We start from the raw sequence: 13,415 nt of genomic DNA on the forward strand, positions 1-13,415 counted from the left end.
TCCATATCCATATGGATATGGATTCATATCCATATCATACTATTATTCTTTTCTTATACTTCCATTTTACTTCCCAAGAACATGGTTTCCTTTAAATTTCTTGATTGTTTTGTTTTGGTTTTTTCCCCATCAAAATGAATTCTTCAAATCAGTGAAAAATTTTCACAGCTTATTAGGTCTTTTATATATAGACATAAATATATATTAACTTTGTCATGGAATAGAGTCAGAGGCTGTTTTTTGTTATTTTTAAATATTTATAAAAGAACAACTTCAGTTTTTCTTTTCCCCTTTATAATAGACATATTAACAATCCAATTAATAAGTCCATTATTTTCAGTGTTACCTGCTCCTACTGACATATACAGATTGTTCTGAAAGATTTGATCTTCTCTGATCTGATCTTCTCTGAACCTGGAACATGCTTCTTTCTTCTTCCAGACAACCTCCAGTTTCTGCTACAAATAGAGCAACTTTAGATTGAAATGTTAACAAGTGCCCTGTGTAATATTTTTTTTTATTTGTCTTGCTGTTGTTGTTGTTGAGGTTTTTTTTAGTTTTTTTTTTTTTTTTCCCTGTGGAATAATCATGTTATGATTAAGTTTTAGGAAGAATCTGATCAGTAATAAAGGTGACTTTTCGGCATTGGTAGTCTTCACAACATTACTCTTCATCTATTTCATCCATCATTGTGAAGGAAAACTGCTCCAGGGTAAGAGCCCGTCAATTTACAGTGGGAACTATGCCATTCAGACAGATGGGGTACTTTTAGGTAGCCAAAAGACCATATATGTTCATCAGCAATGGGTGCTCGAGGCATGATTCCCAGCTGGGAACACTGAAAATTTTGTCTGTTACAAGCTGTCTGTGGCTCTTACCCAAAGGTAATCCCTTGCAGGTCTGAATTATCTTTTTAAAATGATGACTGGTTTCTGTGGACAGGTAAGGATTCTATGTGAGCAAGGGGCACAGCACAGCAGGCGACCTGAATGTCGTAAAAATGTTCCAACTGGTCTGAGCTGATTGAGGCAAGGATGCAAAGCACAGAATTACAAGAGCAGTTCTTCATTCATGAGCATGAAGAAGTTGTGTTTAACAAATGGTTGTGTTTAACGAATGGCTCTTATCCCTTTCATGCATTTATAAACAACATGATTTGACCACTCGCTGCATAACCCACATTTATGCTGCTATTCTGGAAAACAGCAATAAATCTAAGGTGTCACCATCCAGCTGACTCTTTCTTGATTTAGGTGTCCCGGGAGTTAGTGTTGCTACAACCACCAATGCCAGATAACAGCAGGGTTTTGCCAGATGTGTTGAAAGTACTGGGATTCTAATGTTATCTTCATAGTCTAGAGGCATTTTTTTTTTCTTCATGGGTGGCTTTATGATTCTGAGAGACGAGATAGAAGATAAGAGGTCCTTATCTGCAAGGTGGGGGCTGTTCTCCTCCTTGGGGGGTGTGCTCCTCCTTGCAGTGAGCTGGGGCCTTTCACTTACCCCGTGAAACCATGGTTATGTGGTATACAAGGTAAAGCAAGTCTCTCTTAAGGAAGCTAGTGTTATTTTATACTATTAACTTCAAGCTATGAGGCCTAGCTGGGGCAGGTGCCAGATTCTCCTAGGAGCAGCCTGGAGACTTGAGGCAGAAGCCTTGTCTGCAGGACTAATTTTTCACACGGATTGCAAAGGGACGCTGCAAAAATGAAGAACGGAAAAGGGCTCATGCTGACTCAAGTCCGTGGCCGGGAACGAGCAAGTCACAGCGAGCTCCAGCCCTGGGCAAATGCGGCTGATCGGGTTTCCCACCAGGCAGGGTAGGCCACCCCCCCAGAGCGGCTCCTCCAGCGCTGCACACACTCAGCATACAGGCCCCTGCCGTGCCGGCCGTGTGCCCGCCTCTCGCACAGGAGGCCAGACGCCCACGCCCCGCGGCCGTGAGGGGCAGCCGGTTCGCCTCGGGCGGGTTCGAAGGGCGGCTCTGCCGGCGCCGCTCCCTCCCTGAGGGGCGCGGTCCCGCCCGCCCGCCCACCGGGGCGCTCGGAGGGCGCAGGCGCGGCTGGAGCGGCGGAAGCCCACGGTTGGTTCCGCCGCGTGCCCGGGCGGGGGGCGGCGCGCGCGACCCCCGCTGGCCCGGGAGCGGCGCCGCGGGCGGGCCGGGCTGGCGGGAGGGGCGGGGGGCGGCGGCACCGGCATCTCCATCTCCTCGGGCACGGCCCCGCCGCGGCGGGCGGGCTCCTGCGGGGCTTCCTCCATCCCTGCACCTCCCCTCCAGCGGTGCTGTTGTCTGTGGAGGCAGTTGGGTAGGGAAGCCCTGGGCAGAACTGCGGGGTATCGCCCCAGCTGTGAAGTAAGGAAATGGTGCCGTCGCTTTTATGCAGGTCCAGGGTGCTGGTTGCCCTGTAAAGGAGGAGGAGGGTCTTCGCTGGTACTGAGGTGGTAGTAGGAGAAGCACGAGGTTTTGATTAGCTGTGTGTTCAGCAGCGCGCCTCAAGGAAATGCAATGGCCTTGGCGTCCCTGGGTTTCACACTTTCATTTCCCAGCTCTAGTAGTTAGTCAGATGATACAGCAGGTCTTCGTTCGCCTCAGACTGGTGATCCAAACAGTAATGTTCTTAAAGTAACGTGCATTATCTGTCTACAAGTGGTTGTTTGGTCAGCAGTGGGTGAAGATAGATTTGATGGGCTTGTGATAAAGAGGGTGCGTGTGTTAATGTCAAGCCACGTCCCTCTCCAACCCCGAGTGACATTTTTTATAAATGAAGTAGTTGTTTGCATGTATGCTTTGCTAGATCCTATCAATGGAAAGTAACTGGGTGGGAATGTCTTGCCTACCTCAACAAACCTGTCAACAGCCGCCTAGCAACTGCTTTGTGCCAAGGTCTCTGCTGCAACCATCCATTCTATAAACACGAGAAATGCCAGGTGTGTGGGAGTTCGTCATAGCACAAATATGCTGTTGCTTATGTTAACTGGCTATTCTGATACCTATTTTTTGTTAAACAGAAGTGTTGCAAAAAGCTTAATGGCAATTCTATTCTGACATGTGACTTCCTTAAAATCTGGTTTGTAAAATAAATTCAGTTAAATGGTTCAAGTCCACCTTGTTTATTCCCATTGAAGTGTATTTTTTGTTTTAGTATCAGTAATCTTTGGCAGTAATTATTTAGATTTCAGGAAGGTCACTGGTGTAAAAATGCAGTGGGATCCAGAAATTGGGGAGGGCTGTTGATTGTTGTTGCCTTGCCCTAGTTATCACAAATATTATGAGAAGTGGGCTCTCTTGTGTTTCTACTCTCTGTTCTTTTTTCTGACTTGCTTAGGATACAGCCTTTTTAGAAAGTGGTGTTTTTTCCACTCTCAAAATGTGTATTATGGTGCATAGTATTGTTCAGTTTGTGTGGAGTCTTAAAATTGTCTTTCATGGCAAGCAATACTTGTTTAAGGACTTGTGAAAAAAGTTCTGCAAGTCAGATTTCAGAAGACATACTTTTCTTAAGAAGCAGGGCTACAGTGAGGCACAGTTTCTAGTTGTGTATCAGTGCAACACCCATGAATGTGCAGGAAACAGGATGTCCCCAGAGCTGACTGTTGTGGTTCATAGGCTGAGAAATTGAGTACTGCTCATGTTGGGTGTATTTATGAAATACACTTTCTAAATATGTTTTGGGACATTCTTGATGCAAAATAGTATACTTTTTATTTTTCTAAGGTTGCATTCCAATGAGTCTATTAAAGCAATTTCACCTTAACATTTATGGTTAGCAGAAAGCTTTCTCATTTCTTGGAACTAACTTTTCACCTGCCTTACTCATTCTGTGGTCTCAGTATTCTGTGGATGTCACATGAAGAGTCATATTGCAGGTGATTGTAGTGAACAAAATATTGAGCTTATGATACCATTGATGGAACTGCGCAGAAAGAAAAGGGTTAGGAAAAATGCTGCCCAGGCATCCTGCAATAAATGTATTTTTTTTTTGGAAAGGCAAGAACAATTCTCAATAACGTAGGAAAGACTCGGTCATGTTTTGGTGCAGCTGAAGCTTTTCATAGGCACAGCTACTGTTGGCTTTCAAATGATTTGTATTTTAGTTATTTATTTAGAAGAAATAGCTATAAATTAGGGCATAAGGGAAGAAAACCTCAAAAGCTCTAACATTAGTGCTTTGTATTTTCTCCTAAACTATTTAATCAGAAAATTACTTTGCTTGGAGAATTTCATTGCTTGTATGAATCTTGAATGTATACAGATATAAATCACTTAATTGTTTCTCTCCATTTATTTGTTGTTAATCTTCTCATAGAGTTTTTTCTTCGCATATTGTAGTTTTTCTGATCAAAAATTATGAATTTTGAAGAACAAAATTATATGAGATCAGTCGTATTTGAAAGAGTAATACATTCACTTTGTGATTTAAATTTTAATCTAGTACTTCCTTCCTCATTATCAGATTTTGAAGCTCTTACTTTTTCTTTATTCCTCACACTTTATATATTTGTGCATGGTACATAAACCAAGAGAAGGAGGGGAAAAAAAATCACTTTGCCAGAGTAAGTCAATATATTGACATCATTTATTTGCTATGGCTTCTGAAGTATAATGAAAAATATAAAACTTAATTTACAATTATAGGAAACAGGAAACAAATGTGTTTAACTGAAACACATTGGTAGTACTGCAGTTTTACACAGACATTTCTCTTTTAAATATATATTAAACTTTTGAAATGACCTAGAACTGAGATTTGAGATATGCTAGTTAGAATTAACGTGTCTGTTTGGATACAGCTCTACTCAGTAGGGTGGGGTTTGAAAAGCAAAATAGAAAGTAACCTGTTACATGCTGCCTTTCAAACAAATGATATTGGTTGTTTGCATATCACACTTTCAGGAGATACAGAAGACAGATGAAAAATCACTCTGTCTTGAGAGTGACGTCTGCATTTGTGTAGTTCTTGCTTCATTCTGGATTTTGCCATCCAAGGTATGTTTTTGAGTATGGCTGAGGTTTGTTTTGGTTTTCTGATTATAAAAGTGAATATGGTCATGTAGGCAAAAGTAAGTTACTGAGGGATAAAAATTTGGAATGTATTTTCTTGATAGGCATTCTTACTGTTTTCTCCTGAATCCCTCTCACTGCTTATTGCTCACACATGGTACAAGTAGGTCGCTCAGGAGCAAGTATTTCAGTAATTATATCTCTTTGTTTTGTTTGTTGAGCTGTTATTCTGAGGAAGTGCTGTGAAGTCATGGAATCTCTGCTGCTCTGGTAAGATGGAAAACAGATGGATTCCTCAGTGGTCAGCAGTGTTTCTAGCTGCATTTGGTTTTTTTGACCTCTATATTTCTGTTAGTCTGCATGATTTTCCCTTTGTAAATTCATGGTGATTACTCCCAGTCCCCTTCTTGTCCTTCATGTGTTTGAAAGTAATTTCCAGGATTGTTTCCTTCACCTTCCCAGGGACCAGGGTGAGCCTAGTAGACCTTTAGTTGCCTGGCTCCTCCTTCTTGTCCTTGAAAACAGGATTTTCATTGACACTTGTTTTCTTGAGTCCTCTGGAATGTCACCCATCAGCATAAAACTTCCAAACTTAGTTGAGAATGACTTCACAATGACAAAACCAGCTCTCTCAGCACTCAGATTGGCATCTCAGCAGGTCACATGGAAGTGATAGGTCCAGTTCACTTAAAAATTTGTTAATCTGATCCTCCCTTGCTCAGAGTAAGTCTTTTGTTTTCTACACTTTCCCATGGGTCTCAGGGACCTGGAATTCCAGAAGGCAGGTCTTAACCATGAAAGAGCAAAATAAACAAGGTGCTTTGACATTTTTGTATGATTTTGATACTTTCAGCAGCAGGCTGGTGTTTCCTCTCTAGCCTTCCTTATGCTGCTCATATACCTGTACAAATCTCTCTTGGAATTTCATATCTCTCACCAGATTCAACTCTAGGAGGACCTTGTTTATTGACCTATCCTAGTGTACTAAGTGGTGTTCCTGTGTCAGTTGTGTGCACACACTTGGTGCAGCACCACTTCACCTTGGTTTGGTTGGTTATAAGATCTCTATTTTCCCCATCATCCTGCATCCTTTGCTTGTGAAACGTGACCACCACCTTCCTGTATCATTATTCTTTGTTTAAGCGTTCCCCAAGCTGATTAACCAGCCTCTTGGCAAAGATGCTGTCACCCATGTAATTTCAGGTGGATCTTGTTTCCCTTCACCCTCAGTTTTTGAGCCTTATAGGAGGTTCTGTAGATGTAAATGCTGCACAACCACTTGCTCATTTGCAGGATCTGTCTGCTTCTCCTCAAGTTCTTCCGCTTCATCAGCAGCATGAATGAGATATCACTTGTCCACTAGACTTTGGCCAGCACCCTATTAACTGTGTAGTCATGCTTGGTAAACTCCTGGTCTCCCCTGGCTGTGTCCATGGTGCCTGAATGGAAGAGCAGCTAAGGGTAATAGACTAAGGGCCAGACTACTACCAGCCTCAGTAACAGTCAGTCTGTGGTATCCAGGACCCAGGCCCCTGGCAAGCAGCATACTTTGCCAGGTGACAGGTTGGGCCAGCAGAGGTGTCTTTGTCCCAGAAGCAGGGACCCATTGCTGTTCCTTACCCCATGCTGTTCCTCATACCCAGTATGGGTACTGCTGCAGGACTCAGGCACAGAGGCTTTCTTGGACAGAGCTTTCTGTCCATGTGTGCTGCCAGGGCTCAGAACCTGCTCTCTAGATCAGAGCTGTAGGCAGAGCTGTCCTCCTGGTGCTGGAGCTCAGCGGCTTGACATGTCTGGCTTGACAAGCTGAGGCTCTCTGTCTGCTTCTCCTCTTGTGGTGGGGGTTTCTGTGGCTGCAAGAACTTGGTGGGGATCTGAATGATACTTGAATGGGAACACTGTTACATTAGAAAATAACAAGCAAAGGGTGATTATAAATAACACAAAGGAGAAGTGTGGAAAAATGGCAGCTTGTTTGAGCCTGATTTTGATTAGACATCTAAAAGAAGAAGAAGAGAAGACCATGAAATTTGTGAATAGTATTAAATAAATTTTGAGTGCATTTGAGGACAGTCAAACATGAGACAAATAAGCAAAACCCTTGGAAACAGAAATGTTTGATAAACAAAATTTTAGTGGAACAAGTAGGAGCTGAAAGGAATGGAAAGAAACCATCAGAAATGGAACAAGATTCCTGAAGCCTAGAAACTGGGGAAACTAACAGGTAAGAGAATAGATTGGGATTATGTGTGCATTTCAGTAATAAAATATGTGTATGAAAGTAGTCTGACAAAAAAATAACAGTAATAATCCCATCATAGTTGTGCTGAATAGTGGTTTGGACTTAGTGCTGTGTTGTTGAGATTGATTTATGAAGTTCAGAAGTTCACATTGTAGGACTTGGTGAGGTTTCTTCAGTCTAAAACAAAAAGGAAATCAGCCCACTAAAGAGTAAGGATGGAAACCTTGATGTTTTAAATGTGATTAATAGAAAATGTTTCATTGTGTGATATTTTTAATAATCTGTGTGAAAGATGTCAGGGTAATTACTCCTTTCTTGGTTGGTTTGCTGTTAATGTCATGAAGGACGTTTTTTAAGCAAGGAAACCCTGAATTCTTGGTGATGTTTTTGACTATTTTAGCATAAAAGCTTTAAGAAAACAACCATGAAATATGGGGGAGACCGTAATAGATAGGTGGGGTGAATCTTTGTGGAACATAAATAATTCCCTATATTTCTTTCTTGCTTTACAACCTTTTTACTTTGATGAAAGAGTTTTCTTTGCTGCTGCCACCTGATTGACAGTTGCTGTTTTACCTATTGCTTACTAGTTTTCCCAGGTAGTGGTTTTACTTGCATCTGGGTGATAAATGTTGCTTCTTAGCCAGATATATCTAATTAATGAATTCATAAAATGTTTTGCATGGTGCTTAAAAAATGTATGTGAAATGTTTTTAAGCTTTTATGTAATTCCTTAAATCAACAGTTGATAGGTTTTTTTCTTTCTTACTTGAATGTACGAATTTGAATGTATGAACCGTATAGGTTGCACTATGCTAGTTAATTTACTCTTTTTAAAAAAATAAAAAATTTATTTATCTCTTTAGGATTATCGTCCTGGATTGTGACAATTTATTATCTGTTTGTGTTCAATGGGGCAACGGATTCACTTTGTGGTTGACCCTCAGGGTTGGTGCTGCATGGGCCTAATTATCTTTGTCTGGCTGTACAATACAATCTTCATCCCAAAGGTCATCCTTTTTCCTCATTATGAAGAGGGAAATATTTCAGTTGTGGCAGTTTTGTGTAAGTAATTTTAACTTTTTTCTACTAATAAAATAATGCCTCTACTTAATGTACCTTAAAAAAAATCCTATCAGAAAATAAAAACTAGGGTGAAAGTAAAGACAAAAGGTAAGATAAAGGGTAAATGTAGTGGATGCGTCTTACGTTTTTGTGTTCTGAGAAGCTGCAGCATTTCATTTTGCAAGCGTTATTGTAGAACTTGTTTTTGTGGAAACTGGTGAAAAGGCTGAATGTAGCTTTCAGGTCCTGTACTTAGAACTTGTTGACAGGATTTCAGGTTCACATCTGCGAGTGCCTGTCAGAATTTGGTGTGATAGTAGTGATGACTGGCAACAAGCTAAATTTTGGTAGTTTTGTCATATGTCCCTGTGTGGGTTAGCTCATACAAGTTTGGCTCATAGGTTTGCTGGGGAAAAGTCTTGAATTATGGCTGGAACAAACTTCAAGGTGAAGATGCACTATTGGGAATATCTTCCATATGGGGGCTTTGAGGTGTGATATGATTGGTGCTTGTGTGGTAAGATGGTGGAGGAACTTCTGAAAACAGTAGCATGGTCATAGTAGCACCTGCTGGTGCTATCAGAACTGTTTGCTACTTTTTTAACTCTATTTATTGGGGAGTACTTAATGCTGTGTACTTAATATCAGAAATATATCTGGAATTGAATGAGGAGGCTGAGTGTTTTCCAGCTCAATTCTGAAGCATCTGTATTTTTTGATACAGCGTACTTTGCACATATGGAAAAGTCTAACAAATGCTTATTTATTTTTTTAGGTTATTACTTCTGCTCATTGTTTTGTATAGCTTCGTTATTTAGAGCCTCAGTAGCAGATCCAGGAAAACTACCTGAAAATCCAGAGATACCAATTACAGGTACATTAGCTTGATTCTATGTAATTGAATGAAAGTTATTTTAATAGCCTCAAAATAATTAGGAATAAATTTGTCTTTGTGAGACTTATTGGAAACCATGATCTGTCCTTGCTGAATAAAGTTACTCTGTCACTGTTTTAAAGTTGTAAATTTCTAGCACTTTTCCTTGTGTAGTTTCAAAACTTCTTTTTCTTAAACTTATATTCTACCAGAAATTCTACCATTCTTCTGTTATGTAGGACCTTCTGCTAGAAATTTTTTCCACAGGAAGATTTTTTTTTTGCATTCTAGACTTTGAAACATTATTCATATACTACAAACTTGATAATATTTAATGAAAAATGTTTATCGATAGCTAGCTATTTTAATTCTATATCTTTTGTCTTAGTAAATTTATATGATGTTGAAAATGGTGTTGGAAGGTGGTCCTATACTGGTTTTTACCTGTGTATTTTTTGCTGGTTTTTTTCCAGAGTCTTATGATTGTATGGGCTGTTAACAAAAAACATAAACCATGGTGCTAGTTACACTGCATTTCTATAAAGTAGCGACTTAATCGATCCTTTCTGTCCTTGCAAATTTATCCCGTAATTCCTGTATGGTATCCAATGCTCCAGAAGTTGGAGGAAATTTAAAACCTTAATGATTCTCCACAGAGAAGGACAGTATTTTTATGAACTGTTGGGAGCTATTATCTAATGCATAGAGCTTTTACTTAGGAGTTTAGAATGGAGTAGGGCTGTTAAACAGCAGGAGCTTTGTCACATTAACAGATAACACTTCATGAATGAAGAAAATTTGTCCCATCCATGAGGCTGAATGCTTCAGTCTTGTCTTCAGATGTAGTGAATGCCCAGAATAAAATTTTGCTCTCTCTTCCTGATGTTACTGAAAATCTAGGATGATGTGTTTGGAGACATGATCTTTTTAGCCTTAGTGCTGATGATATGATGTGAATGAAGTGGACAGTTTATTGTAGAAAGGAGTGTATCTCCCTGGGAATCAGATGTCTCACCACTAATTGCAGAAAATCTCATGCCAGTGTTCTTTCTGCTTCTGGCGGCTGATCCTTTGATCCAGTAAAACATCAGGTGTTTCAGACTTGGGTTCTGGAGTCAGCAGTTTTGCTGCAGGGGGAGCAACCTGGATTTTGCAAACTGACGTGGAGAATGGAGACCCTCGCTAGTTACGCTAGTTAGTTAGAAAACTGGAGTTTTCATTTACCTTCAAATTACCAGGAGCAGTGCAAATTCCCTTTGCACACAAAGGATTTTTTCTAATTTAAGGTATCTCTTTGCATAGCTCTCCAACCTTTGCGTGCTCCATTCAGTCCATATGGCAGTCATGCTTAATAAGTACTTCTGAAGGTGAAATGTTTAGGCTAGGTCATGACTTTGATATTTTGATTTGGTGCCTGATATATCTGGGTATTGTACTTCTGGAGGTAGTGCTTCAATTGTCTGGTGTGCGCTAGGCTGACAGGAGGATACATTTTTGCATAGTATAAATTGTGTTAAAAATGAGTTAGGGTGTTTCTGAACTCTGCGGGTATCTACCCTATTAGTGAGTGACACCTTTGCGACACTGGATTTATGCAAACAGATTGTAAATCAGTTTCCATCTGTCGTTATTACTAGTTTAATGATCTCAGATATTGGGTTTCTTTACTTCCAGTGTCCAAATGTTATTTTGCAGCAAGAAAGACCCGATTAGAGCTGCCTGCAGGTGGCTCAGAAGTGCTAAATATAACTTTATTTTGTTTACATTGGGACAGTGTTTTACAGTATAAGATTTCAGAATGTCCTACTGTAAATATGAAGCTTTTTTTCCTTTTTTTTCCCTCTGTCCCTGAGATATGAGAAATTTTTGTGCCTCAAAAAAGATTGTTTAGGTAGAAACAATTTGAACAGTCAAAGTATTTCTCAGTCATCCACCTGTTTTCCTTAAAAACAGAAAATATATGCTTTTGTGACTGGAATTATTTCAGTGTTAATCTTATTGTTTCCCATGTGAAGATGAAATTTTTGAACATATGATTTGAATTTTGCTTTTCAAAGAATTCCTCTAATTTGGGTGGTGCATTTGAGATAAATAATAGCCAAGCTGAGCAATAGTACTCCTAGTACCTTCAGCTACTCAGTATCTCTGGATATTGGCTTTTAAAGAATCTCACATTAGTAATTTAAAAATAATATATATTTGTATATACAGCCCTATCCTTGATCTCTTTCTTTGCTTGTCTTATATGTAAAATTGCATGTGGTGATATGCATGTTATTAAAATGCTTTGAGATGGAAGATGCTCCTGAAGTGTTCACTGTGTGTCATCTTTTAGTTAGCTAGCAGTAGCAGTATTTCCTCAGGGGATTCTGGAATAGCAATGAGATTGTATCCTGATTCTGTCTAGCAGATAATTTTTTTCGCAGTAGAAATGTAAGGAAATAATTGAGTAACAGTCTTCCTTGTCTGAATCACGGGTTTCTTCTGTAATAATTACTTTGTAGAAATTTATAGGAAGAGAGGGCATTTTGGAGACAGAAACTGTCATGGAGTAGCAGTAATATCTTCCAGTTTAATTAAGGTCACAGTGGGAAAAAGCTTTTTATGTGGTGCTTATCCTTCTCAGATCATAGTAAGATTTGTTTTTTTAATTAGAGTTACAAGCATACAGATTTATTATGAGTACACATTACTGAGTTTAAATCTCTCTAATGTGTCTTTACATTTTCACCTAGAACGAGAACATTGGGAGTTATGTAACAAGTGCAATGTGATGAGACCAAAGCGTTCACACCATTGCAGTCGCTGTGGACATTGTGTGAGGAGGATGGATCACCACTGTCCATGGTAAAATCAGGACATTTCTTCTAATTATCTACTGTTTTAGTGAATCATTCTGAAATTTGTGGTCTTGACTGCTGCTCATTTTTCCTGTTTTTTCCCAGTAGTGCTTAATCATTTAGGCATATAAAGCAAGGAAATAATAAATTTGAACTTTCCTATTTCTACCAGTAAAACTCAGAGTAAGTGAAAATAAACATTTTTTTAAGAAGTTCTGAGTTTTAATTTTTACAAGACAAACTGCAGAGTACAGAAATGATGTCGGGATTCTCTTACATTGGTTTAGCCATTTTTCAAACTACCTTTTTTTGTCAAGTTTTTCTACTTCAGAGAATAGTACTAGTATAGTGCTTTTGTCACTCTGGTTTAGCTTGTTGTCTGTGCCAGTGCTTGTATGAATTTGCATCCATGTAATTTTTGATCTTGTACTTAATACAGATAGAATCCTTGTGTTTCCTTTGCACTTTTCATGTTGGAGTATGCAGGAGTTTCTGAGTATGGATGCCTGTATTGTCTTCTGTGCCTTTGGTTCATTTTTAAGTCATATTTCTTTGTTACTGGGTTAGCCTGTGATCACATTTATTTTAAAATATTTGTTTGCAGTTTTGCACTCTTATAGTTCACAACCTGTGAAATGTATTGAGTAGCAGAAGATAAGACACATTACTGTGAAATTTCACAAACTTTCAAAAACCATTTTATTACTAGAGTTTTACTTAAAGTTGCAGCAGTATCTTTGCTATATACAAATACAGAGAACTGTGTCTCCTGTTCTAAGCAAAGATCTCAGTAGTGCAACCTATGCTTTAAGCTGTGTGCAAGGGATCCAGTAGTTTGCTCCTTAAGCAATCATAAAGTTTTCTATTCACAGTATCATAACTTTAGTATTTGTATTTCTGTTTTTATATATGCACACTTTGTTTCTCTACAGGATTAATAATTGTGTTGGTGAAGACAATCACTGGCTGTTTTTACAGCTGTGTTTCTACACCCAGATCCTTAGTTCCTATACGCTGATACTTGACTTCTGCCATTACTACTACTTTTTGCCTCTGAAAAAAGAAAACTGGGTAAGAACCTATTTTCTCTGTGAAGGGAACAAATAGTATTGCATTGTAATTTGTGTTGGCTTTTAGTTACTGCACATTTTTGGTAGCTCAGTTTCACTCTTAGTGAAGAGAGTTCAACTAACTGTATGTTACTAAGTAAGCAAACTGATTTATGGTAAGTAACAAAATATTTTTATGAAAGGGCATATGAGTTCTTTGTGTTAAAAACACAACATTAGTTCTCTTAGGAATATAGGAAAAGAGGGAAGAACCAGTTAGCTTTCTTTGGAAGTGATTATCAGTACTGGAAAGAGTTAAGGTAACTACTTTAGATGTATTAAA

General features: G+C 39.1%; 1 protein-coding gene across 1 annotated transcript in view; it reads left to right on the top strand.

Moving 5' to 3' along the window:
* The first annotated feature begins 4,891 nt into the window (after window positions 1-4,891).
* Window positions 4,892-13,415, top strand: part of ZDHHC21 (zinc finger DHHC-type palmitoyltransferase 21) — a 29,347-nt gene continuing 20,823 nt past the window's right edge. The window contains exons 1-5 of the mRNA XM_066569613.1: window positions 4,892-4,987; window positions 8,111-8,309; window positions 9,085-9,183; window positions 11,919-12,030; window positions 12,956-13,094. Coding sequence (XP_066425710.1) covers window positions 8,156-8,309; window positions 9,085-9,183; window positions 11,919-12,030; window positions 12,956-13,094 — 504 coding nt within the window. The 5' untranslated portion in view covers window positions 4,892-4,987; window positions 8,111-8,155. The remainder of the gene's footprint in view (window positions 4,988-8,110; window positions 8,310-9,084; window positions 9,184-11,918; window positions 12,031-12,955; window positions 13,095-13,415) is intronic.

This window comes from Molothrus aeneus, chromosome Z (assembly GCF_037042795.1).
Source record: "Molothrus aeneus isolate 106 chromosome Z, BPBGC_Maene_1.0, whole genome shotgun sequence".
NCBI classification, from domain to species: domain Eukaryota; kingdom Metazoa; phylum Chordata; class Aves; order Passeriformes; family Icteridae; genus Molothrus; species Molothrus aeneus.